We start from the raw sequence: 16,785 nt of genomic DNA, 5'->3' as shown, positions 1-16,785 counted from the left end.
CGATGATGACCATCGTTGTCATCCAGCTGGGGGATGGGGGGAGGGTGGTGGGGGGGGGGATGCTCATGAATCTATCTGTGAGTGCGCAGATGGCTGAATAGTCCAATCTGCGCACGAAATGTTCGCTGACAGTTGGGGCAGACAAGAACAGGCATATCATTGTCAGGGAGCTTGTTTGCCCGTGACTTTCTGGCCTGCCTCTTCTGAACAGCTGCAGCAGTCCTGTTGGCCTCGCACAACTTGGCACCTTTGTGCACAGCAGTGCGCCATTTGTCACGGTCCGCTGCAGATTCCTCCCAGGAGTCAGGGTTGATATCAAACGCTTTCAGAGAGACTTTCAGAGTATCTCTGAAGCGCTTCTTCTGACCTCCGTGTGATCTCTTCCCTTGTTGCAGCTCGCCATAGAAGAGCCTTTTGGGCAGCCGATGGTCTGGCATGCGCGCCACGTGTCCAGCCCAGCGAAGCTGGGACTGCATCAGGATGGTGAAGATGCTGGGAAGGGTGGCTTTTGCAAGCACCTCCGTGTCTGGGGTCCTGTCTTGCCACTTGATGTTCAGTAGCTTCCTTAGGCATGTTGTGTGGAAGTGGTTCAGCTTCTTGGCATGTCGTTGGTACACTGTCCAAGTTTCGCAGGCGTACAGTAGTGTGGGGAGAACTACTGCTCTGTACACCTTTAGTTTGGTCTCAAGACCAATGCCTCTTCTGTTCCAGACATTTGCATAGAGTCTACCAAAAGTTGCGCTTGCTCTTGCAATCCTGACGTTCACTTCATCGTCAATGGTCGCATTTTGTGACAATGTGCTGCCAAGGTATGTGAACCGCTCCACCACACTGAGTCTCTGACCGTTGACTGTGATGTTGGGCTCAACGTAGGGTTTCCCTGGGGCTGGCTGATGGAGAACTTCAGTTTTCCTCGTGCTGATGGTAAGGCCGAAGTTCCTGCTGGCAGTGGCAAATTTGTCCACGCTGAGTTGCATGTCAGCTTCAGATCCAGCGTTGAGGGCACAATCATCAGCAAACAAAAAGTCTCTGATGATGTCTGTCATGACCTTCGTTTTTGCTTGAAGCCTTCTGAGGTTAAACAGCTTGCCATCTGTTCGGTACTTTAGGCCAATTCCAACATCGCCATCTCTGAAGGCATCAGTAAGCATTGCAGAGAACATGAGGCTGAACAGTGTTGGAGCCAGGACGCAGCCTTGCTTGACACCATTTGTGACAGGAAAAGCAGCAGATGTTTCACCATTGTCCTGGACTCGAGCCTGCATGCCTTCATGGAATTGGCTGACCAAGGAAATAAATTTCCGAGGGCATCCGTATTTGGCCATGATCTTCCACAGTCCCTCTCTACTCACGGTGTCGAAGGCTTTAGTGAGGTCAACATAGGTGGAGAACAGAGCAGCATTTTGCTCCTGACATTTCTCTTGCAGCTGCCTTGCAGCAAACACCATGTCGGTGGTTCCGCGCTCTTTCCGGAATCCACATTGGCTCTCAGGCAAATGACCTTGGTCAAGGTGTGCTGTGAGGCGGTTTAGTAAGATCCTGGCAAGTATCTTGCCTGCGATAGAGAGCAAGGAAATGCCCCGATGGTTATCACAGGCTTGCCGGTTCCCCTTTCGCTTGTACAGGTGAATGATAGATGCATCTTTGAAATCCTGGGGGATCGTCTCTTCTTTCCACATGAGTGAGTACAGCTGATGGAGCTTCTCAGTCAGCACAGTGCCTCCATCCTTGTAGACCTCTGCTGGTATGGAGTCTGAGCCAGGTGCTTTGCCACTGGATAGCAGACGGATTGCTTTCTGGGTCTCAAGAAGTGTTGGCGGATCGTCCAGTGCTTCGTTGATGGGGACTTGTGGGAGCCGGTCTATGGCTTCATCATTTATGGAGGAAGGGCGATTTAAGACACTGTTGAAGTGCTCAGCCCAGCGTTTGAGAATTTTCTCCTTCTCGGTGATCAAGGTATTCCCATCTGCACTGAGGAGGGGGGATGATCCTGAGGATGTGGGACCGTAGACTTCTTTTAAGGCATCATAGAACCTCTTCATATCGTGCCTGTCAGCATATCCCTGGATCTCATCGGCTTTGTCGCTCAACCACTTATCCTGCATCTGACGTAACTTTTGCTGAACAGTCCTGCGGATGGCATTGTACGCATCCTTTTTTGATGTGGACTTTGGGTTGCTCAGGTGGGCTTGATGCAGACGGCGTTTCTCATCCAGAAGCTGCTTGATTTCCTCACAGTTTTCATCAAACCAGTCTTTGTGCTTTCTGGTCATGGGTCCCAGGGTCTCTGAAGCTGTACTATAGATCATCTCGCGCAAGGTCCTCCAGTCAGATTCCACATTCTGGTTGTCCAGAGAGGCGGATTCCAGACGATCTTCCAGCAGCTCCACAAAGGTCTGTTTGATGGTGATGTTTTTCAGCTGAGCAATGTTGAGCCGTTTTGGAGCCTTCTGGCCTTGGGGGCGTCTCTTGGGCTGGATTCGAATATTCAGCTTCGAGACTACAAGGCGATGGTCTGTCCAACACTCGGCGCCGCACATGGTCTTTGTCACACGTACATCTTGCCTATCCCTTTTCCTGACGATGACGTAATCGATGAGATGCCAATGCTTTGAGCGAGGGTGCATCCATGACGTCCTGTTACGGGTAGGGAGGCAGAAAACTGTGTTGGTTATCAGCAGTTCGTGCTCTGCACAGGTCTGAAGCAAAAGCAATCCATTTGGGTTACAGTGGCCCACACCATGCTTTCCAATCACTCCATCCCAGGAGATGTAGTCAGACCCAACTCTAGCATTGAAGTCCCCAAGAATGATGAGCTTGTCTGCTTTAGGGATAGCAGCAATGACAGAGTGAAGGTCCTCGTAGAACTTCGCCTTCACTTCATCCGGGTTGGTCATGGTTGGGGCGTAGGCACTGACAATGGTGAGGTGCTTCTGGCCAGATGCCAGTGGGAGTTTCATGGTCATAAGCCTATCGTTGACTCCCTTTGGGATTCCTGCTAGCTTGCTGACAAGTGCTGTTTTTACTGCAAAACCAACGCCAGCCTCACGTCGCTCTTCGCTTCCTCGTCCACTCCAGAAGAAGGTGTAACCAGATCCCCGTTCACAGAGCTCACCTTCGCCTGCAAGCCGAGTCTCACTCAAGGCTGCGATGTCGATGTTGTATCTGGCGAGTTCGGATGCAACTAGTGCCGTTCTCCTTTGGGGTCTGTCCACGTTATCTCTGTCCAGGAGAGTCCTTATGTTCCAGGCACCAATGGTGAGAGGAACGATCCTTGTTTTTTTCTTTTCTTTCTCTTTGTTTCGACCGCTGATGTAGGGTCCCCGCCAGCCGCGGTATGCTGGCCAGGGCGATATGGAGCAGGCAATTTTTAGGGCACCTTTTCTAGCCCCTTCCTCATGCCAGGGAGGTGAGCAGTGCATTCCTAAAGAGGGCTGCTCAGACGCTCAGACGGCTGCCGAGCTCCATCGCTGCTCCTGTCGATGAAGAACGACCCTATGGCCTGAACCGCCTGCGTGCAGGTCTGCGGCTGCGACTGCCAGTGTACCCACACCTGTCGTTTCGTCGCTCGCCTGTCGCCACAGGACTTGGGGGTGATGAAATGATGAAGGATGAAAGGTCAGTATGGATGACTGATGACTTGCGCGATGAGTTTGTTTAAAGTGAAGAGGAGTTGCGCAACGTCGACCTCACTCTCTCGTCCGGGTCCACCAATTTCCAGTGGCAAGACTAAGTCGAGACAACTGGAGGATGAGCACGGATGCAGTGGATGACCAAGATATCCTTTCGGTGTCTCATCTTGCTCTCTGCACTCCACAGTGCGTTGCTGTATCCGCCTTCCTCTCCGTTGAACCGTTAGGTTTCTTCCGCAGATTCTACCGGATCCAGACTTCGCATGCATGGGTAGACACACCCCGGGGGCCAACTGTGTGTGTGGCATGCACACAGCACGGTGGAGCTAGATGGCCGTCGGTGGCTCTCCTGAGCCGACGCCCTTTTATGGGCCCTTTTATGGATCTCGTTTTTAATTCCATAAGGGTGTCTAGCCACCCGCCTCACCAGTCCCGGAAGGGAGTGGTGAGAGTGCCGGTTTAGTCGCCGGCAATCCGACCCTGAACAGGTTGTACTGGATTTCAGGTTACCAGTAGCAGATCTAGTGACCTGACCTGACCTGCGATACGTAGACTAGAAATGAGTGTGTGGAGGAGGGGGTTGGAGGAGGTGCAAGGTAATGTGTGTGTGTGTGTGTGTGTGTGTGTGTGTGTGTGTGTGTTGGAGCTCATGTACGTTTATATGTATTTGACTGTACTTTCATATCTGTGAAACTGCATGTTTGGTGCATTTCTGTTATGCATGTGTGGGTGTATGTGTGAATGTGTGTCGTCATATTTTACATTCATTCGCTTAATTTAAATAATTATCACCATTGTTGTCTTTTTTTTTATTTTTATTTTTATATTATTATTATCATTTTATTAGTATTACTATTATTATTACTACTACCTTTTTCTATATTATAATTATTATTTATTTATTTATTTATTTATTTATTTATTTATTCATGTAAGCTTATCTATTATTTATTCCCCTCCCCCCCTTTTTTTTTTTTTTTTTTTTTTCAAGGCCTGACTAAGCGCGTTGGGTTACGCTGCTGGTCAGGCATCTGCTTGTCAGATGTGGTGTAGCGTATATGGTTTGTCCGAGCGCAGTGACGCCTCCTTGAGCAACTGAAACTGAAACTCAGTCTTTCCTTCAGTCAGTCCATCAGCAATCGAACCAACCATCCTGCTAATCAATCAATCGCTCAATCAATCAATTAATCATTTCAACAGGTCCAGAAGGTCTCCACTACAGAGACGTCTTCATCCTCTTCAATTCAGTGGCAAGCATCACTGATGGCGCGACAGGCAGTGGGGGTGGTAAGGCCAGTGCCATGGTGGCGACGCTCCGCAGCAAGGGCGTGCCGCTTGGTATTGTTCGACGCGGCGACAGGAACGGCATGCGGGACATGGCACTGGCTTTCACAGACCGGGTCACAGTCACTGGGTGGGAGGCTGTACAAGGACTTGAGCGGCGGGTGGTGGTGTGTGTCCACAGTGAAGTCAAGCGCTACATTGACGGGCACATAGCCACCTCCCGCTGTTCGTCACAGCTCGTGTATATACGTTGACTGTTGGTCACACAAAGCTTGTATTGTATTGTATTGTATTGTATTGTATTGTATTGTATTGTATTGTATTGCTTAGCATGGATGACTGTTATGGCATGGCATTGCAATGCATCTTTTTGTCACAACATATTTCTCTGTGTGAAATTCGGGCTGCTCACAGGGAACATGTTTCGCCACAGTGTAGCGCCACCCTCTTTTGGATCACGTGTGTAAACAAAATGAGTCCACGTAATATCTATGCCACCTCCTCTCTCTCTGTCTGTCTGTCTGTCTGTCTGTCTGTCTGTCTCTGTCTGTGTCTCTCTGTCTGTCTCTCTGTCTGTCTGTCCGTCTCTCTCTCTGGCTCTGTCTGTCTGTTATGTGATTCAGTGTGCGGAGTGTTTGTGTCGTCTTCTCAAAGCCAGAAAGACGGGATGAAAACAGGGGAAGTTTGAAACCTTGATCTAGATCTATATTACGTGGAAGAAAGTATCCATATGCTGATCATATTATTGACGAAAGAACTCTCTTTATCCTAGTGAATATCGTGTATATTACGTGGAAGAAATCATCCATGTGCTGATCACATTATTGACGAAAGAACTCTCTGTATCCTAGTGAATATCGTGTATATTACGTGGAAGAAAGCATCCGATCTGCTGATCATATTATTGACAAAAGAACTCTCTTTATCCTAGTGAATATCGTGTATATTACGCCCGACGCCCATGTGGAAGACAGGGAAAATTCAAACTTAGGAAGATCTGTATTGTGATTGAAAACCAGTGAAATGTCAGTCGACGAGTGATGCTTTAGCTACATGGAATTGTTCTATTTCCAGTACAAACTTTTTTCTTTTACAGACACTTTTTTTCAGATGGCTAGTAAAAATCCTAGCATTGTGTGTTTTTTTTCTGTTATAACGTGGAGAACTGTTCTTAAACTGTGCATGTGCATTGCCATCCTAGCATTGTGTGTTTTTCTGTTATAACGTGGGGAACTGTTCTTAAACTGCATGTCCATTGCCATCCTAGCATTGTGTGTTTTTCTGTTATAACGTGGGGAACTGTTCTTAAACTGCATGTCCATTGCCATCCTAGCATTGTGTGTTTTTCTGTTTTACGTGGGGAACTGTTCTTAAACTGTGCATGTCCATTGCCATCCTAGCATTGTGTTTTTCTGTTATAACGTGGGGAACTGTTTTAAACTACATGTCCATTGTCATCCTAGTATTGTGTTGTTTTTTTCTGTTATAACGTGGAGAACTGTTCTTAAACTGTGCATGTCCATTGCCATCCTAGCATTGTGTGTTTTTCTGTTATAACGTGGGGAACTGTTTTTAAACTGCATGTCCATTGCCATCCTAGCATTGTGTGTTTTTCTGTTATAACGTGGGGAACTGTTTTCAAACTGTGCATGTCCATTGCCATCCTAGCATTGTGTGTTTTTCTGTTATAACGTGGAGAACTGTTCTTAAACTGTGCATGTCCATTGCCATCCTAGCATTGTGTGTTTTTCTGTTATAAAGTGGGGAACTGTTTTTAAACTGCATGTCCATTGCCATCCTAGCATTGTGTGTTTTTCTGTTATAACGTGGGGAACTGTTTTTAAACTGTATGTCCATTGCCATCCTAGCATTGTGTGTTTTTCTGTTGTAACGTGGGGAAAGGTATCTGTCAAAGGAACTCAGTTTTTCGTTTATGACCCGATTGACATTTTTTTAATTTTCTGTGCACATCACACGTTTTGCTTTGAATAATTCTTTGATTTTTCGTTTCTCAGAAAAGTTTTGAGCTGTTGCACCTCCTGAATATGTGTTCAATACTATCTGTCTCTTCCATGCAGCTGTCCCCATTTGTTATAGATCGACCTTTGTTCCGAGAATTATGTGCTCTGCACTCAGTTGAAACCACGTTTTTTTAAGTTAATTTGTGTTTTTCATTGTATTTCATTTTGATTATTTATTTATTTATATATTTTTGTGCATGAAATATGATTTACGTTTCCATCTTTTCACCCTGCTTTCCATAAGCATTTTGAAGTTTGTTGACTCTTTAAAATGTAATAGAACATACAGCACCTTATCATTTCCAGTGCCCCAGCAATATCATGTATAGAATTATTTGGCTCATCCATTTCCATTTGCTGAATGTAGGACTGATATCATGCAGTCATTAAACGTTTACAAGTGGACATTCATTCGGTATATTGTGTTGAAATCATGTTGTGTTAAGAAATTTTTAGGGGTACTCAGAGAGTAATGTATGCAATACTCTCCCCTTTTTTCTTTTCTTTTTTTCCTTTCCTCTTTTTTTTCTTTTTCTTTTTTGTTTATTGTTTAAGCACTGTTAGGAACAGTGCAAGGGAGACACACTTGTAAGTTGTGGTCAGTGTGGTGTTGTTAGTGGCTGTGTCAGTCTGTTGTTTCATTCTGGAAACAGAAAAGAGGAGAGTGACCAGATGTATCTTGCTTAACTTCATAGACTCGCCCAGCCATTCAACTTTGGACAGTGTTTGTCAGAGACCGGTTCATTATTGGTGTCGTAATGAACAAATTCAAGAAAAAATCTGAGTGTTCCAGATAGTGACTTGACACTTGATAGAGCATTTCAAATTTGCCGAGTCTCAAGAAACTGCTGTCAGAAATATCCAGAACATGCATTCTTCTTGGGAGGGAGCGTCACCAGAGAGCGTCATGAAGGTGCAGGCTGATACACAGACGGCCAGACAGGAACAGCAAACTTCTACCAGAAGAGGACCAGGGGATGACAGACGACAGCACTCCTGACCACCAACCACTGACCAACGTTGCTTTCACTGTGGTGTGCTGCATGACCCACGTCAGTGCCCGTTCAAAGACAGAAACTGTTTCCAGTGTGGAAAAAAGGACATATAGAAATGTGTTTTCAAAAGAACAGTGGTGTGAACGTGAAGAAGATGGAGTGTGAACGTGGTGCGGATGATGATATTAATGATGACTATGATTGTGTTCACACTGTCTTTTGTGCTGTGGGTTAGGAAGGGGGTGTTGACGAGAAAGTTGCCCCACTGGTGTGTGACTTACAAGTGGAAGGGCAAGTGGTTACGTTTGAGACAGATACAGACTCTCCCTATACAATCATGTCAGATGATACTCTTAAGAAACTGTGGTGTTCTGAGAGGCTGGGAAAATCAAAGGAAACTATCAAGTCATTGACTGGTCATTATGAAAGTGAACTTGGGGTTTAAAACACAAACGTGAAACACAAAAACCAAACAAGTGAATACATCACTCCTCGTCACAGAACACAAGCACACCTTATTGAGACGAGACATGATGGACAGATTAACACTGGTGACTGTTAGTCTTGTGAGGGAAGTTAGTGATGGACAGCTAGGATCAATCCATTCAAAGCATCCTGATTTGTTCAAGGATGGGGATGGCAAACTAGAAGGGGTGCAGGCTAAAGATCATGTCGATGGTGACAAGGCGCTAATGTTCTTCATACCAGGGTCAGTGCCATATGCAATGAAAACTAAGGTTGAAGACCAATTACAGAGAGTGCTAGACAGAAGATGTAACTGAGCCAGTAACCATATCAGATTGGGCTGCTCCCATAGTTCCGGTGCTGAAGTCAAATAGTTGGGGTCAAACAAGAAACTGAATGAGATGTACAAACGGCGTGTGAAAGAAAAATCAACAAAGATCATAAGTGATGACAGCTGAAAACCTTTAGAACCCAAAACAGTTTTATACCCCAGTCCATTCATTTCTTAGATAACTCACTGATTAACACACAAGCGTTTTAAATATTGGCCCTTGTGTTTGTGTGTGCGTGTGTGTGCGCGCCGCGCGCGTATGAGTGTGTGCGTGTCTGTTGGGAGATCTATATTTATGTGTGTGTGAGGAGTGGGGTGGGGGGGGGGGGGAGCGAGGGGTTGTGTACATGTGTGTGTGTGTGTGTGTGTGTGTGTGTGTGTGTGTGTGTGTGTGTGTGTGTGCATGCAAGGTTATGTGAGTTATATAATTGTGCACGGATTTCAAATACTGTTGAACAGCAACTGGTTTTAATTATGTACGTCGTTGTTTTAACTGTAGTATTATATTTTCTCTTACTGTGCGTATCGCACTGGTTGATTTGTCATTGTTGTATGAGACTGATTAGCATCCACTTTGTATCTGTGCATTGTATGCTTCTTATGTATTTATGATGAATGACTGTGAAAGTATGTATGATATGATCATTGTACGAAAGATCCTTATCAACTGAGCATTTCAGCATTTTATGTCTTTTACGTGTTTACATTGAGTGACTGTGATTTTCGTGTGTAACTAGTTCATGTAAAATACACCAGACATGAATTTCTCTTATTGAGATAATACAGTATTCTGTAAATGGTCAGTTCGCACTCGTCGGGACTATGAAGTCACAGTGAACAAGGTTTCTCAGCTTGAGCAGTACCCCATTCGGACACTTGATGATCTGTTGGCTAAACTAGGCAAGGGTGTGTCTTCCCCAAACTTGATTTGTCACGTGCATACTCTTAGACTGATGTTCACAAACAAAAGGCTTCCTTTCGTGTTTCATCAGCACCTGCTGTGATTCAGAGGTTTATGGAAACCCTGCTCCAAGGTGTTCCCTGCACAGCTTTCATTTGGATTAAATTTTGGTGACAGCTGACACAGAGATCGATTCCTACAAACACCTGGGTGAAGTGTTTGATAGGCTTGGCAAGGCAGGTGCACACTTAGAGAGGGGTAAGTGTATTTTTGGTGCAGAGAAAGTTGTTTTCCTGGGGCACAAAATCAGCAGACATGGCATCAAACCAGTGGAGGAGAAGGTTCAAGCCCTTGTTCAGGCAAGTCATTCAAAGGACTTCCTCAAGTTCTAACAATGATATCAGCAACACATGGCAACGCTGTGGTAAGTCAAACACATCACAGCAACACCATGGTATTTCACACATATGATGGCAACACTATGGTAATTCAAACACATGATAACACCTGGCAACGCTATGGTAATTCAAACACATGATAACACCTGGCAACGCTATGGTAATTCAAACATGGCAGCACCATGGTAATTTACAATTGATGGCAACACCTGGCAACACCATGGTCATTTAAACACATGGCAACACCATGGTCATTTAGACATATCATGGCAACACCATGGTCATTTACACATACGGCAACACTGGTCATTTAAACACATCATGGCAACACCATGGTCATTTAAACACATCATGGCAACACCATGGTCATTTACACATACGGCAACACTGGTCATTTACACATATCATGGCAATGCTATGGTAATTCAAACACATCATGGCAACACCATTGTCATTCAAACTCATCATGCCAACACCATTGTCATTCAAACATCATGCCAACACCATGGTCATTTAAACACATCATGGCAACACCACGGTAATTTAAACTCACTATGGAAACACCACGGTAATTAAAACACACTATGGCAACACCACGGTAATTTAAACACACTATGGCAACACGACAGTAATTTGAACAAACTATGACAAAACCACAGTAATTTAAACACACAATGGCAACACCACAGTAATTTAAACACACTATGACAACACCATGTTAATTTAAACACACTATGGCAACACCACAGTAATTTAAACACACTATGGCAACACCACGGTAATTTAAACACACTATGACAAAACCACTGTAATTTAAACACACTCTGGCAACACCACTGTAATTTAAACACACTATGGCAACACCACGGTAATTGAAACCCAACACAATAGCAAGCAACGAAGAAGCTGCACTGTGTGCTGTGTTTTTTGCTTTACCACCATCGTCAGTCATGCCGTGCTATACCACAGCATGGGGTCTGCACAGCAAAGCTCAGTGCTAACTGACTGTGTGCACTCGGACGGTCCGTCGTTGTGACCACTGAGCGAGAAAGGTTTCCTACAAACAAGTGGCCAGGGTCAGACAGTGCACAGTGTGACCGGCTGTTGTATACCCGTGTCCGATGGAGAACAGAACAGACTGGATTCCAATCAGGCTTCTAGTTAGGTTAAAGTGGTGGGAAAATATGTAAAGATGATAATAGAAAGAAACGATCACATATTGTGTCTTTGTATATTTGTATATATTTGTCTTATTTATGTATATATTTATATAATTATAGGTTTCCTTGATGTATGATCAGTAAATTGAAACTAACCATTGTGTTAGTATTTCAGTATTTTATATTCCTTTCTTTCTTATTTTCCATACGATGTATTTTCTGACACTGTGTTAATTAAGCATGTTTATTTATGTATTCAGATCTTGCAACGTGGATGCTTGATCAAATCTGTTCTTGTGTAAATCAAATGCCCTTTCTATCAGCAGTGTCTCTGTTAGTGATTAAAGTATTCTCTTATCTTGTTGTTGGTGTTGTTCTAACTTATGTTGTGTGCATGCATGTGTGTGTTTGTGTTCGATCTTTAGTTTAGCGTTTTTCACTATCAGTGATATTAGACGATTAAAATAAATAAATAAAAGGTGTGTGTGTGTGGGAGTGGGGGGGAGGGGGGGGGGAAGAGGGAAGATGAAAACAGAAAAGGTAGAAAACTAAAAAAAAAATGCACAACTAACATGCAATTTCATTTAACAGTAACAATTCAATAATGATGATAATAATCAGAAGCCATTAACACAATTCCAAAGTACATTAAAGGAATGTAGAAACAGATCTATGAACTAATGCCTATGAAAGTTCGACCATACGAACCTCGTCAGAAATAACTTTCCAAAAATCATCTACAGCTATTCTCTTTCAAATACTTGGGCAATAAGGTACGTAACTGCTGGCAGTGAAACAAACAATGATGCAAGCTGAACTACTTACCACAGATGCATGTAACAATTTTACTATACTTTGTCTTCAGTGCATCAAGTTTTGTACGGAAGAAAGTAGAGGTTACTAATTTTGTATAGCAAGCTGGTGGTTTCTCAGTCCTCAGGTTTTTGCTTGAATAGAATGGGGGGAAAATGTATGGAAAGTTGGACGTGTGCGTGGTACGAGTCTGCAAGGATCTTCTCAAAACATACATGTATAACACAACAAGAACTATACCCACCTCGTCCTACCACACTGACACACATAAAGACACACGCACGCATGCACATACGCACACGCACACGCACGCATGCACGCACAGATACACACATCAGGCTTACACACACACACACACACACACACACACACACACACACATGGTGCGCACACACAAATATACAGACAGACAGACAGACAGACAGACACACACACACACACACACACACACACCCTTCCCCCCCCCCACCACCACCTCCATACCCACACCCCCCAACACACTACATGTATGGAAAAACTAGACAGAGAGGGGAAGAAAGAGAGATGTAACCACACAGTGACAGACACTGGCAGTCAGACAGTATGAGAGACTTGGAAGGAGAATGCTTATGCCGGTCGTTTGTTCGTCAGAGTCATAGCCCTTAAAAAAGGACATACTCGCCATAGCACAGAGAGACAGACAGTCAAAGGCGGAGACAGAGGATTCGGATTCGGATTCAGAGGCAGAGACAGAGACAGACAGAGAGATTGAGAAAGAGAGAGACAGAGAGAGAGAGAGAAGGAGTGAGTTAGAGACAGACAGACAGACAGAAACAGACACAGGCACAGACAGAGAGACAGTGATTGAGAGAGAGAGAGAGAGAGAGGGAGAAAGGGAGTTAGAGAGATACAGACAGACAGGGAGGGAGGGGGGAGAGAGAGAGGGGGGAGAAGGAGAGAGACAGACAGACAGAGAGAGAGAGGGGAGAGAGGGAGAGATGGGGGAGAAGGAGAGAGACAGACAGAGAGGGAGGGGGGAGAGAGGGAGAGATGGGGGAGAAGGAGAGAGACAGACAGAGAGGGAGGGGGGAAGAGAGGGAGAGATGGGGGAGAAGGAGAGAGACAGACAGAGAGGGAGGGGGGAGAGAGGGAGAGATGGGGGAGAAAGAGAGAGGCAGACAGAGAGAGAGACACACAGAGAGAGAGGGGGGGAGTTAGAGAGACAGACAGACAGAGAAGACACACACACACACACACACACACACACACACACACACAGATTGAGAGAGAGAGAGGGGGATACACAGAGAGAGACAGAGACAGACAGACAGAGAGAGAGGGATGGAGAGAGAGAGATGGTGGAAAGGGAGTTAGACAGACAGACACAGACAGACATACACAGACAGACAGACAGACACAGGCAGACAGAGACAGAGAGAGAGAGAAAGTGGGGAGGAGTTACACACACACACACACACACACACACACACACACACACACACACACACACAGAGAGATTGAGAGAGAGAGAGATGGTGGGAGGGAGTTAGAAACAGACAGACACAGACAGAGAGACAGAGACGGAGTGGCAGAGAGAGAGAGAGAGAGAGAGAGAGAGAGAGAGAGAGAGAGAGTGGGGGGGGGGGGGGTAGAGATGGAAGGAGGGGGAGAGAGAGAAGGAGAGAGAGAGGAGCGGATTGCGAAAGAACCCAGTCAGTCGTGCTGACTCTGTCTCACAAGACTAACGAGGTGTCACGGATCAGCCCAACCTTTCGTTGCTGTGGAAGTATAGGCGGAAGTGCGAGCGATTTAGTATGGCTCAGTGGCCGGTGAAAGTGGTGTTAGTTCCGATGGTTGGGAGTTCGAATCCCAGTTTCTCTAGATCATGTTTTCTGACATGTTCTTGGTTTGGTAAAAGCGTGTGTCTGCACACTCGTTTTACCTGTGTAAGAGTTGTGCAGCACGTGCACACACCGCTCTGTAGGAGCGAGAGGGCTCTTGTCACATTGGCATGACTGCAACTGCAGTGCAGTGCGTGCAATGTGTGTTTTGGCCGGTTAGCGTGCCAAGTACAGAACTCGCGCTCACCTGCCGTTTACCTGGCTGCAGCTGACTGGGATTAGGTGTGACTTGACTCTGAGACGTCAGAGAGGGCGGACCTTGTGGCAGAGGCCCGGAAGGCTGATGGGGAGGAATTCTTGGCCAGCCAGAACCTCTGCCTGATCTTTAGCAAGCCGGTGAGCAGAGGCTGCAGTGCCCGGCTGAAGGTCCCACCCAAGTCACCACCTTCGCCCATCACAAGCTGTCGTGAGGTAACCTTGTATCAGGCGGTAACTGTTTCGAGTGTCTTAAGTTGTCTTTTCCACTTTTGGGAGGTCTGTGGGTTGGACAGTGGCTGGGGTCACTTTATGAAACTGTTACGATTACCTGATGTTACAGACTGTCGTGTAACGGTCCAGTGTTATAATTATCATTCCGTGAGTTACGGGTTTGAGTTTATATTATTACACTTGTGAGGAAGTGTGAGGGAATAGTATAATCTCCGTAATTTGTTCGACAGAGTGTACGTTGGATATGTAAAACTTACAAGCTGATGTTAGTATCGGGAATGTGAGGGAGACGTTGGGGGAAATACTGTGTCTCGATAGGTTCTTAAACCTGCGTAAGTGGCCGCTGGTAGCAGCGTGTCAGAAGATAGTGTTTTCCGTGTAAGCTGTTGTGGCAATAATAGGTTACTGAGTTCTCTCCCTGTATGGACCGAGCACTGGAAGAGTTTGTGTATTGATTTGCTCACTTTAATTGCTCTGCTTGTGATCCGAATGGCTTTGGCAGCCATGCGCTGGCGCTATCATAATTTTTCCTTTTTGAATGTTCTGTTCCAACATGTCTGCTTGTGCAAGGGAGGGTACCTTGATTGGGCCTTCAATTCTGGCAGCGTAGCGCTGTGGGAGCGTGCTTCAGGATGCGCGGCACAAGGTTTGGGGTTCGAGTCTTGGGTTGACCTGTGCCACCGTATAAGTAGGGCGACGGCCGGTACCCTGGCAGGTTCCGGACCCCTCACTTCCAGGCATGCATGTTGTCGTGTGATTGGTGTATGACAGTGGTTGTTCATTATTTTTGCCTTAGAGTGCTTGTTGGATGAATGAGAGCACAACCTGTGGCTTCTTAGGTCGCCCAACGCGCATAGGGTTATGCGGTTATGGACTGGTACTGACAGGGGGTTATCCCCGTCCCCAGCTTGCTTGTTTGTTTATTGAGGTCTCATGGCAATGTGGTTCCGCGTTCCTCGACTCAGGCGACGACGTCCGACGGCCCTGCTGTCCCAAGGTTGACTGGTGGTTCCGGGGCGTTGTTCTGCGTTCCCCGACGCAAGTAGCGGCAAATCGACTGCTCTGCTGTCCCAGCTCCGAGGTCGCCCCTCGGGGTCTTCCACCTGAGGAGCCGAGCGCTGACACGAAACCCTTGGGTCGCACCCTGGGGATCCAGATCGTCCCTCGGCGTCGACCTTCGACCGCAGCCTGCCCTGCTTGCCGCGACCTCCCGGACTTATCTGGTGGGGTGCTCTGTGGGTGAGCTGGACGTCGAGGGAGAGATTGTAGTTAGCGTTCGACTCTCAGCCTGGAGCAGGGATTTTTCAGTCCGTCAACGAGTGACAGATGAGTTTAAATGAACGTTGCCGCTTGTGCAGTGAATGTGCGAGTGTGTATGTGTTTGGTTCGTTTTTCTTTCGTTTCTTGATTTTGTCCCGGTGGGGGTTAAAGGTGGGTTAAGGAGGGGTGGTTTAGAGTTAGGTGGGGGCGAGGGTCTGGGCTTGGGGATAGCTTAGGAAGTAGGTCCTGTACCCATATGTGTGTGATTGTGTGAATAAAAGTTGTAAAATCGTACACGGATTTCTGCGTCCTTCTTGGGAGTGTGTGTTGCGCGGTGTCGACCCTAAAAGTCCAAATCTCCTGACTTTTGGGCTTGCCCAGATTTCTGGAGTGTGTGACACGAGGGAGGGACCAACTGAAGCTCAAATTTCTGTTCTTTGCAAGAGAGAAATAGAGCTGCGCCCCTTTGTCACGTTTTTGAACTCCCACCCCCACCCCCAACCCCATACCCCCCACCGCCCCCACCCCCACCCCTCCGCCCCCATTCCCCCCAAGTGTTGGTCAGCAAGATATAATCAGGTACAGATACAGTGTTTGTAGAGCCTCCTCACCCCACAACTTCTTTCTTTTTTTCTCTTTTTTTTCTTCTCTCAAGCTGAAAAGATCTTTTTGATTTTTCTCTGAGGTGAATACGTCTTCTCTTTTTTTCTGTTCCGGATGATCATTAACACCACACACACACACACACAGACACACAGACACACAGACACACAGACACACACACACACACACACACACACACACACACACACATTATATCTGACTCAAGTCAACAGGCATAATGGTCATGAACTTCAAAGCCAGTATATCCTCTAAACCGGAGCCCTGTGATTCTTAACGATCACCAGAAGCCTGTGTTGAGCGAAGGTCAAGATCGAGAAAGCTACAGGCGACAGTGGATACCGGAATCGCCAAGCAAGTGCCAGACAGTATCTGAAATTATCCTCATCTCGAACTGAGACACAATTGGGAACACTGAGGAGGGGAGGGCGGGGGGTGGGGGGTGGGGGGGCGTCATACGGAAGATTCTCAGTAACCATGCTGAATCAGTATATGTATAGCTATGTCAGCAGATCCTCACTATGCATCATAGTGTAAAGATTTTTTATGAGTGGGATGTAAGATTATATGTCTTAGGAAGGATATAGTATACGTG

At 46.2% G+C, this 16,785-nt stretch overlaps 2 protein-coding genes and 2 long non-coding RNA genes across 5 annotated transcripts in view; 3 read left to right on the top strand and 1 right to left on the bottom strand.

Moving 5' to 3' along the window:
* The window catches only part of LOC143277353 (uncharacterized), a 610,653-nt gene that overhangs the window by 61,888 nt on the left and 531,980 nt on the right, over positions 1–16,785 (top strand). The window lies entirely within an intron of this gene.
* The window catches only part of LOC143277316 (uncharacterized), a 273,528-nt gene that overhangs the window by 28,790 nt on the left and 227,953 nt on the right, over positions 1–16,785 (top strand). The window lies entirely within an intron of this gene.
* LOC143277439 (uncharacterized) lies at positions 6,728–11,638 on the bottom strand. The gene is made up of 2 exons (XR_013053741.1): positions 10,174–11,638; positions 6,728–10,136 (listed from the first exon to the last, which is right to left on the bottom strand). It is a non-coding gene; the product is annotated as an uncharacterized LOC143277439 (long non-coding RNA).
* Positions 12,156–15,717, top strand: LOC143277338 (uncharacterized). Its single transcript, XM_076582125.1, has 3 exons — positions 12,156–12,182; positions 14,121–14,291; positions 15,217–15,717. Exons 1-3 carry the CDS (start codon positions 12,156–12,158, stop codon positions 15,550–15,552), a joined length of 534 nt encoding a protein of 177 aa, XP_076438240.1. The 3' UTR covers positions 15,553–15,717.

The sequence above is a fragment of the Babylonia areolata genome, chromosome 34 (genome assembly GCF_041734735.1).
Source record: "Babylonia areolata isolate BAREFJ2019XMU chromosome 34, ASM4173473v1, whole genome shotgun sequence".
NCBI classification, from domain to species: Eukaryota; Metazoa; Mollusca; class Gastropoda; order Neogastropoda; family Buccinidae; genus Babylonia; species Babylonia areolata.
This window is presented reverse-complemented; position numbering and strand designations above follow the sequence as displayed.